The sequence below is a fragment of the Sceloporus undulatus genome, chromosome 2 (assembly GCF_019175285.1).
Source record: "Sceloporus undulatus isolate JIND9_A2432 ecotype Alabama chromosome 2, SceUnd_v1.1, whole genome shotgun sequence".
Taxonomy (NCBI): Eukaryota; Metazoa; Chordata; class Lepidosauria; order Squamata; family Phrynosomatidae; genus Sceloporus; species Sceloporus undulatus.
This window is the reverse complement of record NC_056523.1, coordinates 45,724,221-45,750,725: the sequence shown is the minus strand read 5'-3', so window position 1 is coordinate 45,750,725 and position 26,505 is coordinate 45,724,221. Positions and strand designations below refer to the sequence as shown.

Genomic DNA, 26,505 nt, shown 5'->3' with positions numbered 1-26,505 from the left:
CCCATAAAGTAGTTTTCTCAAATCAAGTCCTGGTTGAGTGTTCAGCATGGAAATTGAAGAACATCTACGTAACTTATCTGGAACTGAATTAAATCATTTATGATTTTCTTTGTGCTCCTAGATGATCTTAAAATCAGTAGCCATTCTGTTTTACATGAAATAACCTTATTATGTTCCAAGGGATTAAGTGACTTCTTTGTTACAATCTTGTCACATAAAAAGCCAGTTTGTGTTTATAATGTTCAACAGTCAGTGCTAGGCCTTGGTTTTGCAGTGTTTCCCTGGAGTAAATATATGGTGATAATATATATCCACTCTTATTTGAAGCAAGGAGCAAGGAAAACAAACAAAAAAAATGGTTCCATCATAATAAATTCCAAGCAAATAGCTATTTTTATTTCTCTTTTATATCTTTACTTCATTTTAGTTTTAGATTAGTAGAAATTATATCTTGCATAAGCAATATGTGTATATCTGTGTTCTTTCCACAATAATTCAATTCCATATTGTTGAAGTTGGCATAATATCAAAGCATTATCTGTTTTATGCACCTGAGCATCAAGAATTATGAGTACAATGGAGACTGCCACACCGTTGACAATGCACAGATGGGATTGTGCCCACTGTCCTGTGCCCTACAGATTCATTCACCTGTGGAGATTATCACACACAGAAAAACCATCAGGAGAGATGTGGGATCTAAAAGACAAAAATGAGTCTTATTGCATCTACCCACGCCTGGGCTTTAACCAGACCATATCCACACGGGGAGTTTGTCGACAACCTGGACTTCTCCCACCGCTTTTTCAAGAGTGGGATTGTAGACGGGTTCCCCCTGTGAATATGGGCTGCCTACAGCCTGGACACAGGTAAATGTGATAAGATTCATTTTTGTCTTTTAGATCCTGCAACTCTCCCACTGGTTTTTCTGTGTACGATAATCATAGTTTTTGTATATTTCTTTCACTTGGATCAAAGAATTAATATGAGCTCAAGATCCTATAGCCACCCCATTCCCCTATTGCAACCTATCAGGTAATCCATCTATTCTTGTAATGAAACTGAGAGGGCTTCAAATGTCACTTTCCCATTCTACTGGAAAAGGAGGCAATATCAAAAGGGGTTTGAGCTGCCTTCAAACCTCCAGAAATTTCCTCACAATATAAACATGATTACACCTGTTTTACACTATCTTTGGTAAGGATAAAGTGCATTGGGGGAAAAAGACAGGGATTTAGGAGTGTGCTATTAGAGGGAATGGAGCTGACTAATGGACTCTTTGCCATCTACAGTCCTGGAATTCTATTCTGTTTTGGAGCTCCCAAACCTGTTTTTTTTTAAAGAAATCACGATACTGGGGCATGATCTATACATGAAGGAGAAGATGTTGATATCCCTCCTCATCATACTCAATTGTCTCTGAGTAAGATTGTAAGTGATTTATAGTTAACCTGATTGTAGGCTTTCAGATTCTCCTTTGCTATGTCTGGAGCTAAGTATTATTGACTCTATAGCCCAGAGGAGGGGCTTTTCTTGCTATCCCTGGAAGGAAAGGAGGCCAGTAAAAAAATGTCAGGCCTGGCTCTGTGCACCTGGTTGGGACATGAGGGGGATAGATCAAGATGGCTTATCTGTCTTATCTGTCTACTCTTCCCCAGCAGTGATACTCAGCCTATCCATCCCCTCTAGTTCAGCATAGGCTTTGGATGGTTGCATTGGGCAAGGTAGGATCTCATCCCCCTTTTCTTGAGAGGTCTTTACAGACCCTACACTGAATACATGGGAGATTGGTTTTAGGTGAGGTTCTTAACTAGGCAGTCACTTGATAGGTTGCAGAATGAGAAAAGAAATGAATAAGGCGATCACCTGTAGGCACTTGAGTATTTGGTGAAATGAAGTTCTCCATGGAGCTTATTGCACAGGCCCTGGAGAATGGGCCTGGTGCAGAATGCAAGGCGGTGAGAAGGTAATGAAATGGGGATATCACATATTTTACCATGCAGGGGAATGCCGCCGATGCCGCTGGAAGTCCCCGTTCCATTCCCCATCCATCCCACAGAGGCTAATTTTCAAGCACTGTTCAGAACGGTTCTTGAAAATCAGCCTCCGTGGGATGGATGGGGAATGGAACGGAGACTTCTGGTGGCATTGTCAACATTCTTGCAGCATTCCCCCATGTAGTAGAATACGTGACATCCCCATTCTGTTGCCTTCCCACCCCCTTCCATTCCGCGCCAGGCCCGTTCTCCAGGGCCCATGCAATAAGCTCCCAGAATTGCTCCTCTAGGTTCTGGGGGCAGGAAAAGAAAGCAGCCTTAGGTTCTGCATGAGGGATGTCCTTGCTTTAAGTCATGAGACATAATGGGAAGAGATTCCTTAGGACAGCCTCAGAGCAATAAACCTGGCCAGGTAGTAATTGGTTTGCTTCTAGGGCTACATGATTTGCTTAAGGGAGTTTGAGGAGGAGGTCAGAAAGAGACTCTTTACTTCAGTGGAATCCCAGACTGAGTAGCTCTCCCTCCTTTTCAGTTCACATTTTAAATACAAGGTTTAAATCTAAAGAAAAGTGGCCCTATATAAATCAAAGCCTGGTGTCTTCGTATTTCCAGAGTCAGTCAACAATTGCTGTCACTGGATTGTCTGTAGGCATTATCATTACATGTCCACTTTGTAACGTGATGCAAAATTGCCTTTTCACTTCTGATATCTTCTTTTTATTTTGTGATGAGCCTAATATGTTATAAACCACTTTGGAAGGCAGGATCCTACCTATTTTAGTTTTTCTAAACATGCTGGTGTTTTCAGTACTTCAGAAAGTGTAGGAGTTAAAGCAAAAGTAGCTACTTCTTACATAACAACCAAGGTGAAATGGAAAGTCCTACATAATAGAACTCCCTTTACTCTACAATTTTCTGCTTTTGTGGTAAACCTGTTTTTATAAGGTTGCTTATAACATTCTGCAAGCTTTCATAATGTATTATTAGGAAAACATTGCACAATACAAATTAACTACAATGTGTATGGTGACATGGAGGCAAGCACTGAGTCAAAACTGGTAGGATATGGCACATATTGTGAAATTATATACATAATCTTGTATCAAACAATACATATTTTAAATGAATAGGGTAAAATATCCTTTGGATTATTGATAGTTGTGGTGTGTTTGATTTTTTAAAAAAACAAATCAAGGTGTAAGCAAAGGACAGAGTTTTAATCATAACCCTTTGGTGTTGCAAACACTGTAAGCAGAATGGCAATTATTTCCTATTAAGATGCTGTCATCTTTTTAGTAGACTGATGATTATGTAATGTCACAGGAGGAACTAAGAATCTGATATTCAAACTCTGCTGGCAGTCCTACTTTGCATCACAAAGTTTCTAAAGAAAAGAAGAAAAGGAGGTTGAATGTCAACGTGATGCATTCAACGCCTTGGAAAAATATTAGCTTTTAATATTTAACTAGAGGCTGTTGAGGTTGCATCACAAAGCACTAAGAAAATACATACAAATTCCAACATTCCATTACATTCATGTGTTATCCGAAAAATGAAATGAAACTGGTTAGGCATCTTCTAAATTATATAGAGCAGAGGAATCAAGCTATCCTAGACCTGTAGCAAATGAAACAGAAAAAAGCACTTAAACAGAGACCATGGCACTGTATTTTGTGTACTTCCATCTGTTGTCCCCTTCTCTTTGCTTCGGTGCAACTAAACACTGCTAACATTGCAGTCTGGTGAGAGAGTAAACAACAATGAGCTGTTCTCTTTTAGTATATACTCTCCAAAATTTCACAGAGGAAAACTGAAAACTCTGGTCGAGATGGCAATTGTTATTAATGAGGAACACCACACAAGTTTAGAGAAGCTGTAGTAGGGGCTTGCTTTTGCCTGAGCCTACTAGGAAGGGCAGGATTCTACTCCCTCCTCATCTCACCTACTTTTGCACTGTGAACTCAGTTTGCAGCAATGGAAGTTAGCAGAGAACAAACCAAGGAGAAAGAAAACAAGGGCCCGAACAGACAGGCCAAAATAAATCTGCTTTGGATCACTTTGGAGGTATGCTGTTTAAATTATGCATGCGTCCTAAGAGGCTGGAAACCTCCTAAGGACTAGAGCACAGCTTTGGCACAACTTCTGGCCTCTTAAGTCGCATGCATCATTTAAACAGCATACCTCCAAAGTGACCCAAAGCAGCTATATTTTGGCCTGTCTGCTCATGCCCTAATACATTTTAAAAGCAGCTGAAAAACAGAGGATTAATCAGGAATATCCCTGCCAAATAGTGTTGGTTGGATGGAAGATTAGTAGAAACGAACAAGAAAGGATTGAGATGTTTGGGGCTCAGGAGTAGCTCGAGAAATAGTCCTTCTATGTACACATGTATCAGATATTTCAGGAATGATGTCACAGAAAATAAATAAATATATGATTGTGAACCCTTTTCTGTCCCACCTAGAAGATTAAAAGCCTGATGCCATGCATTTTTACTTGATTACTTGGATAACACAGAACATGGTGATGATGAAGAGAAACACTGTGAGATTTAGGAATTGACTGGTAGGAAGATGGAAACAAGATGCAGCTTTTTCCTTTACCACTGTTCCCCTTGGAACAATCACACCATGTGAACCTGCAAAGGAGTATACATTTATGAGTGAGAGACCCATGACCTACTGAAACTTTGTTCTTCCAGCTTCCGTCCAACATCTAACTTCTAAATAAAGCCAAGAAAATAGGCTGGCCCCATAGAGAAATGGGGATAGAATGACCCTCCTATATCACAATATTGTTACTCAAATGATGTCTTATAAATGACAACAGGTGGTCATCCTATTTTTTTTGTTTTGTTTTGTTTTGTTTTTGCAGGTGTGAAGATATGTAAGATATGCGGCATATATTTTTCTTCATTCCATCTTAGGTTCATTATATTTCCTTTTCTTGTTTTCCTAATGCATGCCCATTGAGAGATTAATTTTATTTTTAATGTATTTTATTTACTTTGTGTTCATTCCTTTGTATAAGCAAGATCAAGCCAGCAAAAGAGGCCAGAATAATCACACAGGAAAAAAAAAATCTTGACTTTCTGCATGAAACATCAAAGCAGCAGAGCTTGCAGGCTTCAAAGAATTCCACAGTGACTGCAGACCTATCTCCGGAGGTGCCAACTTTAAAAAAGTAATTTGTGCCTAACTGAATACATCACCATTATGATGCAGTTTCATATAAATTAAATAGGAGTATTATCCTTTCATTGTAAAGACACTGATTTTAATAACTAAAAATTCAACAAAGGACAGTGATTGTTAATTATGCCATTGCAGTCATCTGTATATTCCTATTAAAGATACAGAAGGTTGCCACGGCATGAATATACTTTTTATCCCATCTATGGCTGGTGGTATGTTTCTAACTGAAAATGAACATTCAGCTCTTTAAGTTATTTAATGAAGAGCATGATTATGGCCTTCGGCTCTTTCTCTTCAAAATTTTAAATTAGATTCATACCTTGCAACCATAACAAACTATACCAGGACAACTTTTTCGAAGAGATTTGATGCAACAAATGGGGCAGGGTTGTTCGACATCAAAAATCATGTTTATTACTGTGTCAGGAACTGGACTCTATTAATTCATGACCTTCTACAGAGGAGACAATTGTGTTAATTAACCCTAACTTTTAACTCAGTTTATTTATAATTAACTTCTCTAAAATTTTACTTTGAATATGCAATTAATTTAATTAATTAAATTAATGTGTTCATAGGTTCTTGTTGTGCTATCAACTCTACATGTTCTTTTATAAACTAATTATGATAGGATAAATATGTGAAGACTCATGAGAAGGAAAACCCTGTATTGAGGATCTCTAACTTGTACTGAGGCTTTCATTTTGCAAATGAATATGTAAGAGGGACTATTGTGAGTGGACTATTATTTTCGTGGTATCACCCTGGACTAGCTCCATAAGTTGGGTATTGGAGGTGCTGTGCTTCAGATGTTTTGTTTCTTTTGTATTTTGAAAATTTACAGTACTTCATCACATAGTAATTTCTTAAATGTAGAGCACTCTTATTTCTAACTTCCTTCTCTCTGTGTATATGTGTATGTGTATATCTATCAGGGAGAGAGGAAGGAAAGGGGGAGAGAGAATAACAGTTCCATACCCTTCCACACTTCACAGATGAAAATTGGGCCACATAATGCCAGTCAAATTAGAGTGGGCAAAATGGCAACAGTTATTTCTGAGGAAGAAGACACAAACTAGGAAAGTTTGCAGCAGTTTCCTTTTGTCTGAGCCTACTGGAAAAGGTGAGGATTCATCCTCTCCTCTCCACTCTTACTTCTTTTATGCTTTGAACTCTCTTTGCACCAATGGTAGTGAGTTGAGGGTAAAGGGAATGATCCAACTCCAGCGAGATCAATTTAAACTGAAGAATTTCCCTGAACACAAATAGCATACTGTTGTCTACTGTATAAAAACATTGACTAATCATTATCTGTCTTGATTTCAAATGAAAAAGGATAAATTTATATAGGAAATAATAAATTACAAATGAAGACCCGTGAGTGGACTGGTAGAAGAACTAGAGTATGAACTAAGTGGAATTGCAAATTCCGAATCAGTGATCATTTTAAAAACAGCAACTCTTACCTTACCAATTAAGCATTCCCTTCCAAGCAAAGGATTTCTTTTGTGGGGGGAGGGAGGATCAGAACACAAGAGGCAAACTTTCTTCTCTCCCATAATGACTAGCTCTTTTCAACAGTGGTTTATTAAATTTTAAAATGCATACATTAAATTCTTGACTCAAGTATGTTTTGCATTGGAATACCAAACAAATGCATCATTCTTTTAGTAAACTAAATCAAGTTTATTAAAATTATTTTAGTTAGCTAAAGTCCTGATGTTGAACCTATGGCACGTGTGCCATGGCGTGCTCCTCTCAACCCTCTCCCAGCCTTCAGTTGCCTATCTATGACAGCTGGAGGCCGGAAAACGGGCGGGGGAGGAGGAGTGACCGGTGCATGGGAGTGGCTTCTTTCTAGGGACCTCTGCCAGCCTCCAACTGTCTCCAGAGACACAGCTGGGGGCAGGAAAATGTCCATGGAAAAGAGGGACGGGCTAGTGCCCAATCCTCTTCTTTCCCTCTTCCCTTTCCTCATCCCCAAAGAGCTCCAGGGAGTCCATTGGGGATGAGGGAAGGTTCGGTAAGAAGAGGACTGACCTCCTGCCTATGGCTCTGCCCCCACAGGCCTTTTCTAACCCCCAGCTGTCTCTGACAGCTGGGGGCAAAGAAAGGGTGGAGGAGGTCCTGCCTCAAAGGGCGGAAGCTATGCCCCGGAGGGCTTAAACCACACCCCCAGGGCCGGAAGTCCTGCCGCCAGCACACAAACCTCAATGTTTCACTATCACTGCCCTATACAGACGGGCCTGAAAGGTCAGCCTGTGTATGGAGTCAGGGTACAGCGTCCTAGCGATGGATGCCCTGACTCCTCCCCCAGGACATCATGAAGCTGTGCGCTGCTCCAGATGGTACACAGCATCATGGCATGCCTCTGATGCTGTGTCCAGATGATGCAGTGCTGAAGGGGCGCCATACACCCATGCCACCATGGCTATGGCATCCTTTGGAGGGTGCAAAAAGAAACTGCTTTTTGCGGCTCCTTTTCACGCTCTCCAAAGGCCAGATTGGGGCTATGGTGTGAGGCTGATGTGGCCCTGATCCAGCCAGGAAAGGAGCAGTCTGTAAAGCCCTTAAATCGAGTTTACTAAATAAATAATAAATAATAAAATTTTTATTTATACCCCGCCCTTCCAAAAGATCAGGGCGGCTTACAACATATAAAACATAATACATTCAATACAGTAAAAGATTAAAAGCATACAGTTACATCCACATAAAAATACAATAAAAAGCCCCATAGCCCAACCTCATGGCCACGGAAGAGGAGGGAGGCCCACAGGATATTTAGTCGGGGAATGCCTGTTGGAATAGGAAGGTTTTTAAGTCCTTCCTAAATTGGGCCAGGGTGGTAGATGAGCAGAGCTCAGTGGGCAGCGTATTCCAAAGGGCTGGGGCAGCTGTGGAAAATGTCCTCCGAGTGGTGGAGGCTAACCTAGCCCCAGGCACCTTCAGTAACTGCTGCCCAGACGTTCTGAGGGTGCGAGGCGGAATGTACGGGGAGAGGCGGTCCTTTAGGTATCCTGGGCTCAATTCATTTCATTGAAGAGAACTGTTTTAACTGATTGTACTGCACTTTGCTATATGGACAACACATTTACCCTTGGTTATGTATTAATCAATGCACGGGGGGGGGGGGACTATTGCTAGATAAAATCCCCTATATGCTATGTATCTGACTGTTGACTTAATGAAGTGTTATGGAACAAGACTGGCTACAATTCATAGACTTCTCTCTAGTTTTTCCTGAAACATACGGGTACCTGAAGAACAGAGAAGAAATCAAAGGAAACTTATCATATATAGTCATGTATAGGTCAACCTCATGTATAAGTCAAGGGTAGCTTTTGGGTAGGTTCTTGTCCTGCCATTGACCCATGTATAAGTTGACCCAGTTTTTTGGGATCAATTTTGTAGTATAATTTTTTTGACTTATAGACGAGTATATACAATAAGCAAATGTGCATGAGAAAATTTGATGAAAGCTGCACCAGGTTAAACAACAACAAAACCAGTTGGAAAAATGGTCCTATACAGAACAGAAGCAGTCCTTCACCTGAATCTGGTTTTTCCAAAGGCTGGGGAAATGAGCTGATATTTGAAAAATTACCAACATTCACATATTTGGAACAGAAAGAACTTGAAGGTTAAAACAACTGTACATGGAAGAAAGCAAAATGGATACATTTTCCCATTTTTACTCAGGAGGAGAGGTGTTTGTGTGTTTTGTTTTATTTTTGGGAAGTAAAGATGGATCAGAAGGCTTGATCAGTAAGTACTCTGCATTTTAGGTCAGCATTGCAGAAAATGACAAATGGTCCAATGGACTTCTGTGGGCAGTGACAGCCATGATTATATAGTTGCTATAGCAACAGAGATATCAAGCATTTCTCAAAGGTATGATATACATTCTTGATGAAACACACAATAACCTTATTGGTCAAGCAGTATCTCACAGCAAAGGCAGGGGGGGGGGGGGGGGCTTTCTGTAAATGCTTAATGAGTACTAACCTGGTAAGGTAACAATATTTAATATGGCTTTTTGTATGCCTGCAAATTACATTGTTTTTATTTCTATTTCCTTACCCTAAAGGAATCATTAGCATGTACTTGCAAACAAAGCTGCATGCTGCCAAATGGATCTGGCACATCCTGATTACTCTATTGATTTGAATGGAAAGAACATTAAAAAAAATATCAGGCGAGGAAAAGCCATTTAGATCCACAAAAATAGTGTGCGATGAAGAGCTTCACATTTCCTGATGGTTAGAATACCTGGGGCAGTATGAAATGACAGAGGGCTCCACAACTGGGACATGAAAGCAGAGTTTTCTCTAAGGGCACCTTTCTTTGGTTGATATATCCTTTCCATTTCAACACTAAAGCATAACTTCAAACTTGGCAGAAACACTTCCAATTAATTCTGTCATCCCACTTTTTCAGCTATTTTAAAATGCCCCAGTTTCTCTCCTTCTCCCTCTTTTCCTCTTTGACCTCAGCTTATTTCAGCTGCTACAAACTGAGTTCAAAGTGCAAAGGTACTTTCCACTTAAGTAAATTTGGGTTGGGAGAGGAAAGGAACGGGAACAATGGCATGGTACAGACTACCCAAATGCGGCGTACTCCCGGCGATACTAGGATTAGGGACTGTGCACTAACTGCACAGTCCCTAACCCTAGTACGGAGTGGTGGCGTAACAATGGTGGCATCCCATGTACACGGGCACCACCATTGTGATTTAAGTGCAGCATGTCGTCCGCATGGTGTCACATGTTGCTTATGTCATGAGTGCACCATTGGCACACTCATGACGTCCACCCTGCAGTGCAAAAAGAACCCTTTTTTTCTGGGTTCTTTTTACTCTGGAGGGAAGAAGCATGGTTTGGTGGCTGCAGCTTCCCTCCAGAGGGAATTAGGCCGCCAGCAGGCTTCCCCTTTTAGCAGAATTTTATCCTTGTCAGGAGGTTTGGACAAAAGCAAAGCATGTGATCTTCCTCACTTTTGTCATGTTGGCCACATGTGCCTCAGTTTTCATGTGTAAAGTATTGATGGGGATGCTAAAGATTAGGGATGGAGGAGAAATTATTTGGTTTACTTTTTAATAGTAGTCCTGGAAGCCAATGTGGCCTGAAAATCACTTTGTAATTGAACATCTCTATATTTTTGAACTTTTTGATGCCATGTAGAAAATAAAATGGTTGAAAACCTTTGAAGAATATATATATTTCATCTTCAAAATGAATGAACACACCTGTGGCAATGGATAGTATGTTTATATGAGCAAAGATGAATAACAATTGAATAAAAAGAAAATATGAGCAAAACTAGTATGGATTTTCTTTATGGAGGATCCTTCTTTGTGGAGGATAATTATAGCACATTAACTATCATGGTTCAATGCTAAGGAATGATTGGATCTGTAGTTCATTGAACCACTGAGGTTCCCTTGCTGAGAATCCCAATTACCCTTGCCTAACTATATGAATCCTAAGACTTTGTAGGATGTTGCAATGGCATTTAAAGTGGAATCAGAGTGCTATAAATGGGTAGTTTGAAAGGGTCCTTGATCCCACTGTGGGACAAATTTCTTCACTCTTGATTTCAGCACCATATTTTAGAGGAACATTGTGCTCCCAGAAGTCTCAGAAGCAAGATTCTCCTCTGAAACAAGGTGTTAGCTCACATAGTGCCTTATTGTAGCATGGGAAGCTTTTAGTAAAAGAATTACTGCTGCACCACTATTTGGTAGCATGCCACCAGTATCAAGAGCCACATATGAGGTCTTTACATGGCACAAAAATGGGTTAGAGGCGGCTGAATGTAGCTCACAAGTGATACATTGTCCATAATGGTTCAATTGGTTATTATATATACCTTGCATTCTCTATCTTGATCCTGATCGGGCTCTCTTTGACTGCTGTTTAGCTGATAACAGGAACAGGAACCCATGAAACAGATTTTTTTTCCTCACCATGCATATAATGCAAAATGGAACTGATTGCTCAGACTAGTTTTGTTATTTTTCTTCATGTAAATACTGGGGGGAGGGGGAAAGAGAGGTGGAAGAGAGAGAGAGAGGGAGAGGGAGAGGGAGAGGGAGAGGGAGAGGGAGAGAGAGAGAGAGAGAGAAGATGTTGGGGTGTCCTGCAGTTCATATTCACAGAATCTTTAGAACTAGACAAAATCATTCATTTGATGATCCCAAACAATAAAGAAGTAGCGGAATCTCATCAATCTAAACAAATCTAAAGCATGAGACCCAATATTTTATTTTGTAATATTAGGCCCAAAACACACAGGCCAAAAGCAGTGGCTTCTGGACATGTTGGAGGGGCACCATTTATAGGATGCATATCTCCAACACAGCTGGAAGCAGTACTGAGGCCACACTCTGGTCCCTTAGACTGGGGCAAAAAGGAGCCAGGATAATCTGGCTTCTGGCAGTGTGGCTTGGGTCCTGTAGCTGCAGCCTGCTTTCGGAGCAGGCTGTGCAGTCACCATGGACCTGATCTGCTTGTGGCTAGAGTGGCCTCTGGCCACACTTTCCCAGACATCTGCTTCACCCCATAGTGTTCCTTTCATATCCTGTTATTTCCATATTGCTGATGAGATCTCAACACTATTCAGGACTTCATAAGGCTAGTTATTCCTACACACAAAGCATTTCTATGTAGGGAAAAACACAAAACCTGCCTGATGATCACATGTTGTTGACTGCATATTGCTTCAGTTGTATGAGTCTAGTTCATTAGAGGCACACTGCAGGTTGGACACTTAAAAAATGAGCACCAAACACAACTTTCACCAGTCATAGTTATGACCACCTATGACTTTCAGGGAACAGCTGGCTCCCCTCTCCCCCCAAAAAAGTCTTTAATACATGCTGTTCTACTTTTAACCTTTCTTTTTAAACTGACACTTTATTTTTTAATATTATAGTTTTGATACATTTTATCAAATATTTGAATGCTTTCATCTGCATGTTATTTCTGCATTGTTGTAAGCCTGTTTGAGCCTCCGTTCTGGAGAAAAACTTGGATATTAATCGAGCAATAACACAGCAAAACAAAAGTAGCTAAATAATCCAGCAAAATAAATAAACCATACAGACTAATAAAAGATTAAGATCATTTTTTGAACAGGTTATTCTTCTTCCAACACAGAAATTACTGGTTTTGCAACCTCAGAAGAGAGAAATTCTCATCCAAAGTGAAAGCATGTTTGCAAGGAAAGGGGGCAGATTTCAGGAAACAATTCTATTCATTGTGTGTCAGTCACACAAACAATTTACTGCAGAACTTGGTTGACTCCCTTGGCTACTGATCTTCCCACTTCTCTATTCTAATATTTTGATTAAATTTGGCTTATTGATTTTGCTGTGCTTTGCTTGACCTTACAGAAGCCGCTTGTGCTCTTTTCAAGTGCCACTTTGTATTGATTCTGCATAAACCTATACCTCCTATAATTGGTCTCACACTTCTTGGAGGGAGCTTTGCTTCTGCTCCAGGGATCCACAGAGCTGTTGAGAATTCTAAGCAGTTTTGTTGTCAAGGCCAATTATATTGGCAGCGTTATCACTAGTGTTTCATTTGTACATCACCCACTTTCCAAAGGGAGAGGTTAACAAGGTGTGTCATCTGCCACAGTGTTCAGTTGGGCAGCAAATAATGCATGAGGGATATAAGCTATCTTTAACTGCATCTTACTGTGTGGGAAAGCTTTGACCACTAGTTCCTGTTCACAATGCAGCTGCAAATGATAAGATGAAAGTTCATGCAACATTCATTAGCATCTCTTAATGCAAGGGTGTGCCCCAAGACCCAAAGCTTTCCACCTTCAAATCCTTCCACCAGTTCTCCAAGCCCCCCTGCCCCATTTTTTTTTAAAAAATGCACAATTTGGGGACATATTTTTTGCATTAAAATCACAGAAAATCCTCCCAATTCATGAAAACATGTTGAAACACCCAATATTACATATATAATCGAGTTGGTAATTTTACTCTGTTCCCAAATAGCTTCCCTTTCCCTCTGTAGTCCTCTCAAAATAGTGACAAAAAATGATGTGACATCATTTCTGCTCACCACTATAAAAGGAAAACAGAGGTAGCTGGGCTTGCTGTAGAAATGGGGGGAGGAATATATAGCCCATGGATGGATTGGTGGGTGGTGAATCACTTTTCTGAGATGAAGTTATGGGATCATTAGCAAAACAATACAGGCACCGCAACTTCCCGCTAACACCTGTATTTCCTAGAAACAGCAGCATCCTACAACTATATTGGAGAACAGACAAGGTGGGCAACCTGTTAGGCATATTCATTGATTGACATCCATTCTGACTGGTGTTCATGGAGATGGAGTCCAAAAACAGCTGCAGGATATATTTATGCCTGCAGTACAGCTTAGGATAACAATGGGGAATGTTTTTTAGAAGTCTTGTTAAGGGGTTTTGATATTAAAAAAAAAAAAAATCAGAAAGGACTGCAATGTTGGCACAGCTCCAGAACCACTTTGTTTCTGTGTTGGAAACACAATTGCTCATAACAACTTCTATCCTTTTCCACTATGCCTGCACACAAGAAAATGCTCTGCTGAAAAGTACATTTTGCAGCTAGGACATATCAGACACACTAAATAAATTCATGCAGAACTATTGTCATTTCTGGCCACAGCCTATACTCCCCCCCTCCCAATAAATAGAAAGTGGCAGTCTAATATCTAAATCTGCATTGACCTGCCGTCGTGAAAATGAAATAAAAAATATGTGTAGACTAAAGACATAATACTGTTGTTCTTTTTTAAAAAAAATATTGTGTGTAGGTTTTTTTAAAAAAATTACAAATATTAAGACATCAGCTGGCATTCTGTTGGTGGATTACAGTCAGGTTCCTGCCATCAGAACTCATTTTTTTGGTCACAGCAGAGGATGAAATTCACTACTAACCATGCAGTGAACAACTCAAGTCCCAAACCTACCTTTCCTCATCTGCATGTTTGCAAACTCACCACATCATAGTTGGTGGAGAGCAGAGAGATATAGTTGGTGGAGAGTAGAGGGATCACCATACTGGAGTTGGGACATCCTGTTGTAGCTTCATCTCATAGCTATATCATCTGGTGCAGGATCTCAGCCAAACTTTTGATTCTCATAAATACTGTAGTTTCAAACTACTTAAATGATTTTATCATGCTTTTACAATTATGTATACACTCTAAATTCCACTTCTAAAAAAGCAACTCACAATGCAATTATTTAATATTTGATAACATTTGTTCTCTTAACATTTTCTTTGGTTGAATCTTACTCCAAAACACAATTACAGCCCTTACAATAATAAAAGGCTGCTCTTTCCCCCTTCATGTAAATGTTAGAAAGACCAATGCAGCTGGATACTAATTATATTACTATACTAGGTAATTCTAAATCAAGCACAGAGAACAGAGCCAATTGTAGAGTGCATGACTGGGGTTTAGTAGATTCATTGTTTAAAGCCCCATTGAGCCATGAAACTCACTAGGCCTTCTTGGAACAGTCAGTCTATAAAACTGATAGGGTTGTGAAGATAAAGTGGAGAAGAGGAGAGTTAACATATGCCCCCCTGGGCTAACTTGAGAAAATGTAGGATACTGTTTATTTACTCGAGTGGCTTAACAAATCAAAACATGACTTAAAATGAAAACAAGTTACAATAAATCCAATTGCTAAAATAATGAAACTATGCTGAAGCAGTAAACTAAACTAAACTAATGAATAAATAATTTATCAAATTCATTGCACACTAAAAGGCAGAGACATTGTCAACAGTCATAAATGTCAACAGTGTCAACAGCCCTCTAAAACAATTGCTTGACAGCCATCTAAAACAATCAGAAAAATTGCCAGGGAAATGCCTTGATAAACAAATCAGCCAAAATATCCACATCTGTAAACCCACTTAATGTAAAAGGAGAGAACATTCCATATGGTGTACATCATGCCAAAGAAGGTCTCCTTTCCACTATGACCAACTAACTTTATTCAGACAGAGTAAGGTATGTAGGGCTTATCTCTTGGTGTATAAGGACCAGAGCATTCTATACAGAGGGAAGGGGGCTCCAAGATAGCTTGGTTCTCTGTTATTTAGTCAGTTATTATAAATGAAAGGTAACCATTGAACTTGATTCAGTAGCTATGTACTACACTTGATCTTCACCAAAAGATCATGGAATAACCATATTTCTACTATTCAGTCTCAGAGCCAGAACAGACTGGCAAAAAAAAAAAAAAAAACAAGCCAGCTTGGAGGCAGCTTGGAGGCATGCCATACACACTATGCATGCCCCCAAGCTAGGAAGAAGCTGCCATGAAGCCACCTGGCTATTTACATGGTGGCAGCTTTACGGCTCTCCCACAGAAAAGTGTTTAGATGCCACACACTGCAGGAGCATTATAAAGCTGCAGTGGCAGTAGAAAAGCTGGCTTTTTGCTGGCTCAAAAAGGAGTGGCTTTCTGCTGCTTCTTTTTCTACAGGTAAATAGCTGGACTGGGGCTGTGGTGTGTGATTGCTTTGCAGCAGAGTTTCCCATTTTGAAAAGAGGCTGGCTGAGCTCAGATTCCAGCTGGACGGCAGAGTCAGTGGCAAAACACGTATGATAATATCAGGACACATCCTGAATTAGAATTGAATTTGGCAGCGATAAGTCACTTTTTTTTAGCTCTGTGCTAAACTCCCTAGTTTGATGTGATGACTCTAGGAATAATTGTCTGAATAAATTGTGAAATATTTATTTCTAGGTTATAAAGTAAAACTTGCAAATATTAGTTACTCATAGCTCTTAATTTTCAGTGATACCACTAAATTCCATTTTTCATATTAAAGCAGAGGTGGGAAAAAGCTTTACCCTTTTCTCACCCTAATATGTGAAATTGTGCTTAGCTTAGCAAGAAGAATTTGCTGCAGAAGAGAGATATCACCTTTTTAAAAAATAGTCTTCACTAATATCAGTGTTTACTTTAAATCCCAAATTCTGTACACAAAGGAAAAATGAATTGGAGGAGAGGAGCCAATCTCTTTTTTCCTAATAAAGGACAGAAAAGAACTGAACAAAATCTATCCATCTGACAAGCCTATTACAGTATATGTGTGGATCCACTCCTAGCAGCTGAAACACATTTGATAACAACAACAACAAAAAAAACCATACCATCCACATACATCTTTCTGTAACATGGAAACAGGTTTAGTGAATTAGAATGTCTACTATGCATATAATGTATTCTGATGTCAGGATTTTTGACACCAATCCATAAGACATTCTCTTTAATAAAATAGAAAATAATAAGCTTAATCTAAGGAAGTGGATAAATAACAGTGCCTGTCCACAAGCAAAATCAAAAGGAGCAATGATGGATTTCCTGAAGAAGTGTGTAACACATTTTTGTGTGTCACATGCTCTTGTAAATGTGTAGAGTGGTTCCAGCAGATTTGTGCTTTACAATAACACCTGCACTGCTTCTATCACTGCCTCTCTAGTAGGTAATCTTTCGAGCTCAAAGAAGTACTGAACACCCAGATCACAAGATGTACAAATGGTAGGTTAACTGTCACGAAATTATTCTAGCTTAATGAATAACATAGATGGAACAATGTAAATTGTCCTTGGATGTTGCAAAAATCTATTTCCAGAGAGAGACTAATTTCTAAGAAATTTTACTTTGGCAGGAATCAGAAAAGGTGTCTAAAATTTCCTCCTTCAATCAGTTTTGTAGTTAAATGTGGTAAATCCAAGGAAGGTCAAAGAAAGAAAATTAGTGACTGATTCATATATATAGAGAGATGTTGCCTTAGCAGCACTTACAAAAAAGAAAGCAAGCTATTAATTATCTGAATACACTTGCAGCACATGGCTTTGTACTCTCATAAAAAATGAGGCCCACAGTTTTCCTTTCTATTGATGGCCATTCATCCAAAGAAACTGGACTATCATGTTAGTTCTCACTGAAGAATTCTATCAGGGTCCTATACTGTCACAAGTTTCTCACTTCAGGCATTTCAGCTGTAATTTTCTTTTTCAAAAATGGGAGTATGAGTTGAGCCAGGGATGTCCAGCCATTTCACTTGCAAAAGCAAAGAGGGAAAAGATGTCTTCTTCTACTTCACAGTGTAGTGAGCTGGGCTAATGATAAAATCTGAACTTGATAGGATCTTAATTGGTTTGGATAGCATCTTTCACCACATCAGAGGGGAGCTGGTTAATTTTGTGGTTGTAGGGCAGACTGTCCAGCACACACAGTTCTACACACCAAGGAGGAGAGACATGCATAGAAGAAACAGCTGAGAAACTACCACCCCTGCTTTCTCCCAGTCTCTTGATACAGAGGGGTGTCACTTCTGTATCTAATAGTAGGGCTAATCCAGACATGAGCAGGAATCAGCACAAGTCCTACTCCCCTACATTATTTTTATTATTTGACTGGATGTAAGTAGGTAGTCAGAAGCAGTTCATAATCGATAGTATGTATCTTGTACCATACACATAATTTTTGTACTTCTGGAACAAAACTATTATTCATCTCCCCTCTTCTCTTGCATTTTCTTGATTCCTCTCATTTTCAGTCACAACAGAAAATACAAAGAGTGAGAGAAATATAAAATGTTGCATAGAGGTACACTGTCATATATTACATGCACCCTTGAACAGAGAGAAATAATAAGCTACTTTAGTCTTATAGTGATAACCCTGGTGCCATTCAGCCTGAGCCGATCTGTTCATCTGTTTGTTACTTACACATTTACTACTATTTATTCAGTAAACATAGCCAACATGCTGCAGACTTTGTAATGAAATTACTTATTTTAACTTGCAGTTTTGAAGCTGAGAATAATAAATAGGTTTTTAGTGGTTTTAAATTACCACTGCAGTTCAGGATTATTGCAGATTTCTATGCTCATAGGACTATGATCATACTGATTTTTAAAAGGGGACATGACATCAACACCAGCCAATTATTATTATGCTAAACCTCTTTTAGGGAGTACCACTAAGATGTGGCATAGTATTTCGCACAACAGAAGTTACAATCCTTTAAATACTTACCATTGGGTATACTCTAGTTATGTTGTAAGGCTGATGCAGTGTATATATTTTGAGAAACTCAACACTGATTCACTTATTAGTTGTTCAACAGATGCCTCAGCCATCATGATCAATCCTTTGCTCTCATTTGCTCTGAACTCATGAAATAAAGGTTTGCAGAAAACTGCTTTTGACAGATGCTATGTTTACATTTTGTAATCAAAGTGTGAGCTGTCTCTTATGCTGAAATGACAACTCTGTTGCATTCACTAAGCTGAAAAAAATGCAATAAATGAAATGGATCAACTGATTCTGACTGATCATAAATCAGTTTATAAACAAACAAAAAAGAACTAGAAGCTAACGGGGGACACACATATGATGTACTGTCATAGGTTTAAGACACATTTTTGAATATACTGGGGTTTTTTAAAAAACAGAAAGCTGTTTAAAGATAAATATATGTATATATGTTTTAGCCATAATGATCCTGTGCATTACATATTATTCACCTACCTTTTCAGCTGCTTGCGATGTACAAAAAAATATTGGAATGAAGGCAAGCCATACTATACAGGTAGTGTACATAGTGAATCCAATGGGTTTGGCTTCATTAAAATTCTCTGGGACACCCCGAGTCTTGATGGCATACACAGTACATGTAACCATTAGGAAAATGCTATACCCCAAAGAACATATTATTTGTAGATCCGTAATGTCACATTTGAGAACTCCTCTGGCTTTATCTGGTTCCACTGGTTTATGCTCATCATAATCTATTAGACTGTTGGGTGGATCAACCGCAAACCAAATGAAAACCCCAAGAAGCTGCACTGATATCAAACTTGAAGTGATAGCTAATTGTGATGTTGGGCTAATAAGCCGGGGTGCTGTCACTGATTTTTTGCCCTGTTCAAATATGCGGTAGATACGGTTTGTTTTAGTCAACAGAGCAGCGTAACTTATGCACATCCCCAATCCTAGGAAGATACGCCGGAATGAACACACTGCCACGTCTGGCTTGGCAATCATTAAGAACGTGATGATGTAACATAGAAATATTCCTGTCAATAAAACATAGCTGAGTTCCCTTCCAGAAGCCCTCACAATGGGGGTGTCATTATATCTAATAAATGTAGCCATGACAAAAATGGTGGCAATAATTCCAAGCATGGCCAAGAAGACTGGGATGACAGCCCATGGGGAATGCCACTCCAGCTTCACAATAGGAATTGGACTGCATCCTGTGCGATTCTCATTGGGACGTTGATCGTAAGAACAGAGTTTGCAGCTGACTTCATCGGCTTGGTACTGGTATCCATCACACAGCTCACATTGCCAACAACAGCTCATCCCTTTAATAATCCTCTTTCGTTCTCCTGGTTTACAAGGAAGACTGCAGACAGAAGTGGGGATTTTCTTCACTCCTTTGCCCCATTGCATTTCGTCCATCTATGGATAAAAGAATGTAAAGTAAATAGAACTGGCTATCTGGATGCAATTATCAGGCCACCCTAGAAGACTGGTAAGTTGTTAAAGAAAGAAACATGAATATGAATATATATGGGTAAAAACAGACAGCAGCAATATTAATCAACTGGGAATTAAATGAGAAATTTTGCCCAGAAAAAATATAGAGAGAATGTAGTTTCATAACAGAAGAAAAAAATAATGTAAATAAAAGTTATTACTGCAGGGAGATAGAATGAAAATAGCTTTATACAGATTCCAACATAATTTAAATGATGTGCTTCTTTTCCAATCAGCATGGTATCACCCAGACTATTTTGGTATTATCACCTGAAAGCATTTTGGTGTGTGTGTATGTGCATATGTGTATATTTGCAACAACACAGTGAACGTTCATATAGCCATGCATAATATTTTATAACCTTAAAAGCCAATTTTCATATCAATGACTTAAAAGTTGAATGAACACTGAAGTTTCAATTTAATTTGGGCATCTAGACAATCTTCAAAAATTGACTCTAAATGAACCATTGCTTCTCTACACACACACGCACGCACGCATGCACGCACACACACACACACACTTTTTTAAAATTGGATTTTAGATTATAAAATATTATGCACTGAATTAAGGTATGGGCAACTGATATTATCCCTCTTGGCCACACTTTCAAATGCTGGTAATCTAATAGGTTCACTGCCCTAAGTGATGTTGCATTCAGCATTACAGTTGTTCACTTATTTTAAGACTGTTGCTTACAGGTGGCAATCCTGTGTGCCTCTTCACATTACACACACTAGGATTCCACTTTAACTGCTAAGCTGCTATAGAATTCTGTGGTTTGGTGAAGAATGGTGAAACACTAGAACTCTCTGGATGAGAATTCTAAATTTTCCTGACTAAATTGCAAATCCCAAGATTCCATAGGCTGGAGCCATGGCAATTAAGGTGGAATCACAGTGGCTTAGTTGAGAAATGTGCAATGGCCTCTGGGCCAAAGAAAAAGTTGCATATCAAAGTCATAGGCCCTGTAAAAATAGATCGATGCCCCGGATCAGTGCTGCGGCAAATGCACACCACAGCACTGATCCAGCCTCCGTAGAACACAAAAAGGAGCCGATTTTGCCGGCTCCTTTTTGTGTCTATGAAGCAGTGCCATAGCCGTCGCCAGGCAGCTTGATCACACCCCTTTGGCGCAGCACCATTTGGTTGCTGCGCTTAAGGGACATCAACATGGACAGGTGCCAAGAAGGTGCCTTGGCAGCGCGGGGAGAGCTGTGAGTGTGGGGATGCTCAGCCCTCATCTCACCTGCAGGATGGCACTTTTTGCCCATCTATATCGAGCCATAGTCATCACAAATGATTTTGCCCACCCATGTTTCCTAAGCACATTAATTTACCTTGGAAGAAGGTGATAATGTCTTGCACACACTCATCTTTTCATTTCTTGCTCTGATGTAAAGTTCTCGAGTCATGGGTTACATAGTGTGTGCTAGTGTATGTGTACATATAGTCTCCTGCTAATTGTCCCATTCAACCCAAGAGTGCTTTTCAGTGTTGAGCTAGACAAACAGGTTAATAATGGACAGTATCCACTTCTACATTTATAACAGTTGGAAACAGTGTTCTTAATACCATAAAGGAAACTTGTATTTTTAATAAAAGAAGTACATGTGACTCTTTTATAAAAGAAACCAATTCTAAGCTGCAGTCTTCTTGTCCCCCAACTCTCTTTTTCTCTCTGTCACACACGCGCGCGCGCGCACACACACACACATATGAGAACGTACTATTTTTCACTGAAGTCAACTGATCTATACATGCATGTTTAATGGGGGGGGGTGTTAGATTACCAAGAGAGCAAACAATTTTTAAAGGATGATCTAGTAATGCTGATTTTTATTCATATCATGCCCATAAGCAACATATCTATAACTAGAGTTCCTAATAGCCAAAATAAGAATATATGTTGCTGTGATTCTCTTTTATTTGCTTTCATGCAATTATATTTTTATTTGAAATTTTTGTTTTTGTTTTTGTTTTTTTGGCTAACAGATTTCATATTTGTGTTTGTTTGCAGAAAGGTGAATATAAAATGAATCAAATGTTAAAGTAAGTTTATTCATCTCCTAGCCTTCATTGGCTCCTGAGGAAATGTACAAATAAAAACCAATTAAAACAATACAAAGATAAAACATTTTAAAAACACATTAAAAACTCATAAAAAGCACTCTTAAAATCCAGTTTTAAAACAGCTGAAACAGCAAGTTAAGGTAGCATTTTAATGCAAAATGGAAACAATTTCATTTTCTCTTGAGCTAGAGGGTCAGTGTGGATGAGATGAAGCCATGCTTCATGAAGGCAATTTTTTCTGACCAGGTCTGGCCTGAGAGATTCCTGGGACAAAGAAATAAATAGTAATGTAATCCAACCAAGCCAAATGTTCAAAGTCTGTTTGAGATTTCCCAACCTATCCTTGACAGGGTCACACTTCCCCTGAAGAATGAAGTCCGCAGTTTGGGAGTGCTCCTGGACTCATCTCTACAGTTGACATCCCAGGTGGAGGCGACAGCCAGGAGTGCATGGTGTCAACTTCGGCTGATACACCAACTGTGTCCCTACCTGGCTCAGGGGGACCTTGAAACAGTAGTACCTGCACTGGTAACCTCTCGCTTAGATTTCTGTAATGCGCTATACATGGGACTACCTTTGTACCAAGTTTGGAAGCTCCAACTGATTCAGAATGCTGCAGCCAGACTGATCACCAAGACACCGAAATCAGAGCACATTACACCGGTGTTGAAATCTCTACATTGGCTGCCGATTAGCTTCTGGGCCCAATACAAAGTGTCGGTTATTACCTATAAAGCCCTACATGGCCTGGGCCTGAGTTACTTAAGGGAACACCTTTCCTACATAATCCTCTCAGGACATCTGGCACAAAAATATTAGAACACCCCAAAAACAGGTTGAAAACCACCTCTTGTAAAACATTTTCTGCGATGGCTCCTAGACTTTGGAACAACCTACCGGGAGAGATCCGTCTTATACCTTCTTTGGAAGCCTTCAAGGGGGCATTGAAGACTAATCTCTTCCGGCGAGCCTATCCAACGGATCTCCTCTAATCTGATTTTGAACATCTGAATACGATGACTCGATTCTTACCACTGTTAGCAATACTGTAAAAACTCTTCTCTTTTTATTTCTGATTGATGTATCTTGTATTATCTATGTATTTTATGATTGTTTTACTGCTGTAATATCACTTCGATCCAAAGGGAGAAGCGGGAGATATAAATAAAATTTATTGTTGTTGTTGTTGTTGTTGTTGTTGTTGTTATATCTGGTACCAGAGGCAGAGAATTTCAAAAGTGATTCCTTTCTCGCTATAGGTGCATGATACTATTTTATTTTATTTTTATCTAACTATTCTCCTGATATGGGACTCATGGAAGTTTGGATTATAAATTATCAATTTGCTATCCTTTCATTTTAGCCTAAATCTGTTTTACCTATAGCATTTGCCTCAAGCTACACCTATATCTGATTGAATTGGTAAATATTCATAAAGGCTAGTGTTTCCATGCCTTAAATACAAACGTTAGTGCAAGTTGATCAAGGGCAAATTAACAAAGAACACACCTCTCTCCCTCCCCCCAACTATTGCCTGAAACAGAAAATTGATGTTCTTTCTTTTCATTAATATTACAGTAAATTTCCAGATGGCTTACCAGAGCTTAGAAAATGTTATGAGTTTGGAAAAGTCACAAACTGGCTGAGAAATGCTGGGTCAAACTGGATGAAGAATCTTGCATCAAACTGGCTAGGGATTCTTGGATACTTTTTTAAAAAAATATTTAAAGAACATAGAAAGTCTCAGCTTAAAAGCCCAGATGGAACATGCTAGGAGATAGAGTGTGCCTGTCATCACTATACAGTGTAGATCTGTACCATTACTTACCCACTCAAAATCCAAAATGAGATGTGGCCTTGGGTCATATATCAGGGTGGGGGGTGGGGGGTGGGGAGAGTGAGAATGCTTTGTACAAACTCATTCCTATATTCAAGAAACTATTTTCAAATTGTTTGTCATATCTGAAGATATAGATAATTGAATTGTTGTTGTCGTTGTATACTTTCAGTCTTTTCAATTTATGTCAGTCCTAAAGTAAACTTATTGTGATGTTTTCTCAGCAAGATGTCCTCTGATTTGCCCAAAATCACCCAGTAAGTTTCTGTGCCTGAGCAGAGATTCAAACTCTGGTCCCTTGGAGTCTTAGTCCAGTACTCAGACCATTACACTATATCATGCTGCTTCTCAGAATATTAAAGGTTTACAATGAAATACAAGTCTGAGAAACATTATATGATGCCTCTCTCAATGTCAATGTCAATCTTAATTCTAACCTCTTATTTATTTTGAAGGAATAATTAGGATTGTAATAAGTAATTCCCTAAAGGTAAAATACTATTTTCCACTTTGGAGGGAAAAACTAAGGCCTGAAACAGAGGGGTCAAAAGAGTGGCTTCCAGCCACTTCAGTGGCATGGTACACAGATGACACACACCTGCAATGCAGCTGCAAGCTGCTCTAAGGCTGCCTAAGGTATCCTGAGGCTGCCAGCAAAAGGAGCAGCAAAACTCCACTTCTTGCCAGTGGCCAATATGGGACCATAGTGGTGGCTTGCTTTAAGAGCAGGTGTCCGATTGCTGTGGCCCCTGGCTGGTCAGGGACCAATTGGAGGTGGCACAACCAGAGGCAGCACCAAGACACCACCAGTTTCACCTCATGAAAGTCCACTAAACAAACCATTGATAAAGCTCAGAAAAGTGAGAGTGGAAAATCTGGTGTAAAATACATATAACTATAATACAAAAGAAAGCAATTATAATAAAAATGCAAAACAGGCAAAAACAGAACCATTTTCAGAAGTAATAAGAACATCAGAAAAAATCAAGGGTATTTTTTGGCCAGGGGAATGAACCTTTTTTGCAGATAATATTTTAATATTCTTATCATACCCAGAAATGCTAATCCTTATGCTGCAAGAAATCTCAATTCAGTTTCAGATTTATACAGGATTCAAAATAATATTGCAAAATCAAAAATGATGTGCTTCACTGTGTCACTACAAGATCAAAGAAGTCTGTACAGTAACAATGAAATCAAAATCAATTTCTCCCATTTTAAATACCTTGGAATTATATTAACCAAAGATCTGAGCCCGCTAATTCACCAAAATTACATAATCAATTTTGTAATTAAATGGATTAAAAAGAAAATGCTTGGATTTTATCATGTTTATTCCTCTAAGGCAGTGAGGGGTGAAACAGGCAGTTGGCTATGAGTGGCTTCTGGCCACTCCAGCTGTGATCAAACCCCGATTGGCCTGGGACTGGAGTGGCTGGATAGCCTGATCCTGAAGTAGGCTACCGTTGCAGTCCCAAATAAGCCACCAGCAGGAGCATCAATGATATTGGTCATATACTTTACATTAAATTCACACTACTCTTAATAGAATACATAACCCACTTTAAAAAGCAAGAAAGCACACAAAAACAAACAACCACAACCCTATACTACCCATCTGGAAAACCTGAACTAAACTTTAGGCATGTTGGCCTTCACTATTACAACCAATTTGGAATTATCCAAAATTTAACTGCAGTGTTAAGAATAACCAATTATCAACATAGAAAGAGCTATTCATTTATAGATTAAAGACTTCTTCATTAGAGGCCTTAACTTTTAACCATTGTTACAGGCCAGATAAATTTTAGTTGGTCACTTCTCAGCCTGTGCATCTACCATTAAATTGTTTATATATCATTAAATAATTACATATAATCTGGTAAAACCTATAGATGGTAGAATATAGAGCCAAAGAACCAAGATAATATCTGCAAATTTTCTCTCTTAAGGGCTTTCTGCATGGGCTAAAATGTCCATGTTCCCCTCAGCCTTACAGATGACACAGGGCAATACTCCCAGGCCAGGATCAGGCAGATTGGATGCTGTTCCTCCCTCATACATACTAAATTGTTTGGACAACAGCTTTCTAAAACAAGGAAGTCAAGAAATATATTGCACACAACTTCAAATTTTACAGTGATTAATCTGGAGAGTGGATAGTTCACTTCATGCATCTGAGGAAGCAGACCAAGCCTATGAAAGCTTATGCTACACTTTGTTTTTCACAGTTAGCCTCATAGCTGCTACAGGATCCCTTTGTATGTGTATAACTCATAATGTTATTTCTAATTTATGTCATTTTATTTTGGTTACTTCTTGTTCCAATTATTCCCAAAATATCAAACCATATCTAATAATCAATATAAGACTTATAAGAAGCCATATTTCAATAGAACAATGCATATTTGGCATTCACAAGATTTCAGGTTCATTTCCTAGAATATCCATTTTAAAAATTGGTCTCAGGCTATATAGACAGGTAAAATAACTGGGGAGGGAAAACATCTTCCTTTGGTCTATGCGAGTTGCATGTGTCTTAGGACATTATCACTTTAATAGTGCTATTCTAATGTTATTTAGCAAAGACAATACAATGGTGAAATTGCAACACTTATTTTCACATTGTGTTGTAATAACGAGGCATTAACTATTCATGAACTGTGCTTTTACATTTCACACGTTGAAAGAAGGGGTTGTGATGGGAGAGAAAGAAATTGGGTAATCTCTCGCCTCTAAGGAATTCTCCTGTGACTCACAGGTATGACACAGAAAGTGATTCTGCTGAACGACACACTGGGGGACTGGGGGATTTAAT

General features: G+C 39.1%; 1 protein-coding gene across 1 annotated transcript in view; it reads right to left on the bottom strand.

The window, feature by feature from the left end:
- GRM7 (glutamate metabotropic receptor 7) overlaps positions 1–26,505 on the bottom strand; it is a 513,800-nt gene that overhangs the window by 110,095 nt on the left and 377,200 nt on the right. Inside the window, 1 exon segment of the mRNA XM_042453709.1 lies at positions 18,763–19,698. Coding sequence (XP_042309643.1) covers positions 18,763–19,698 — 936 coding nt within the window.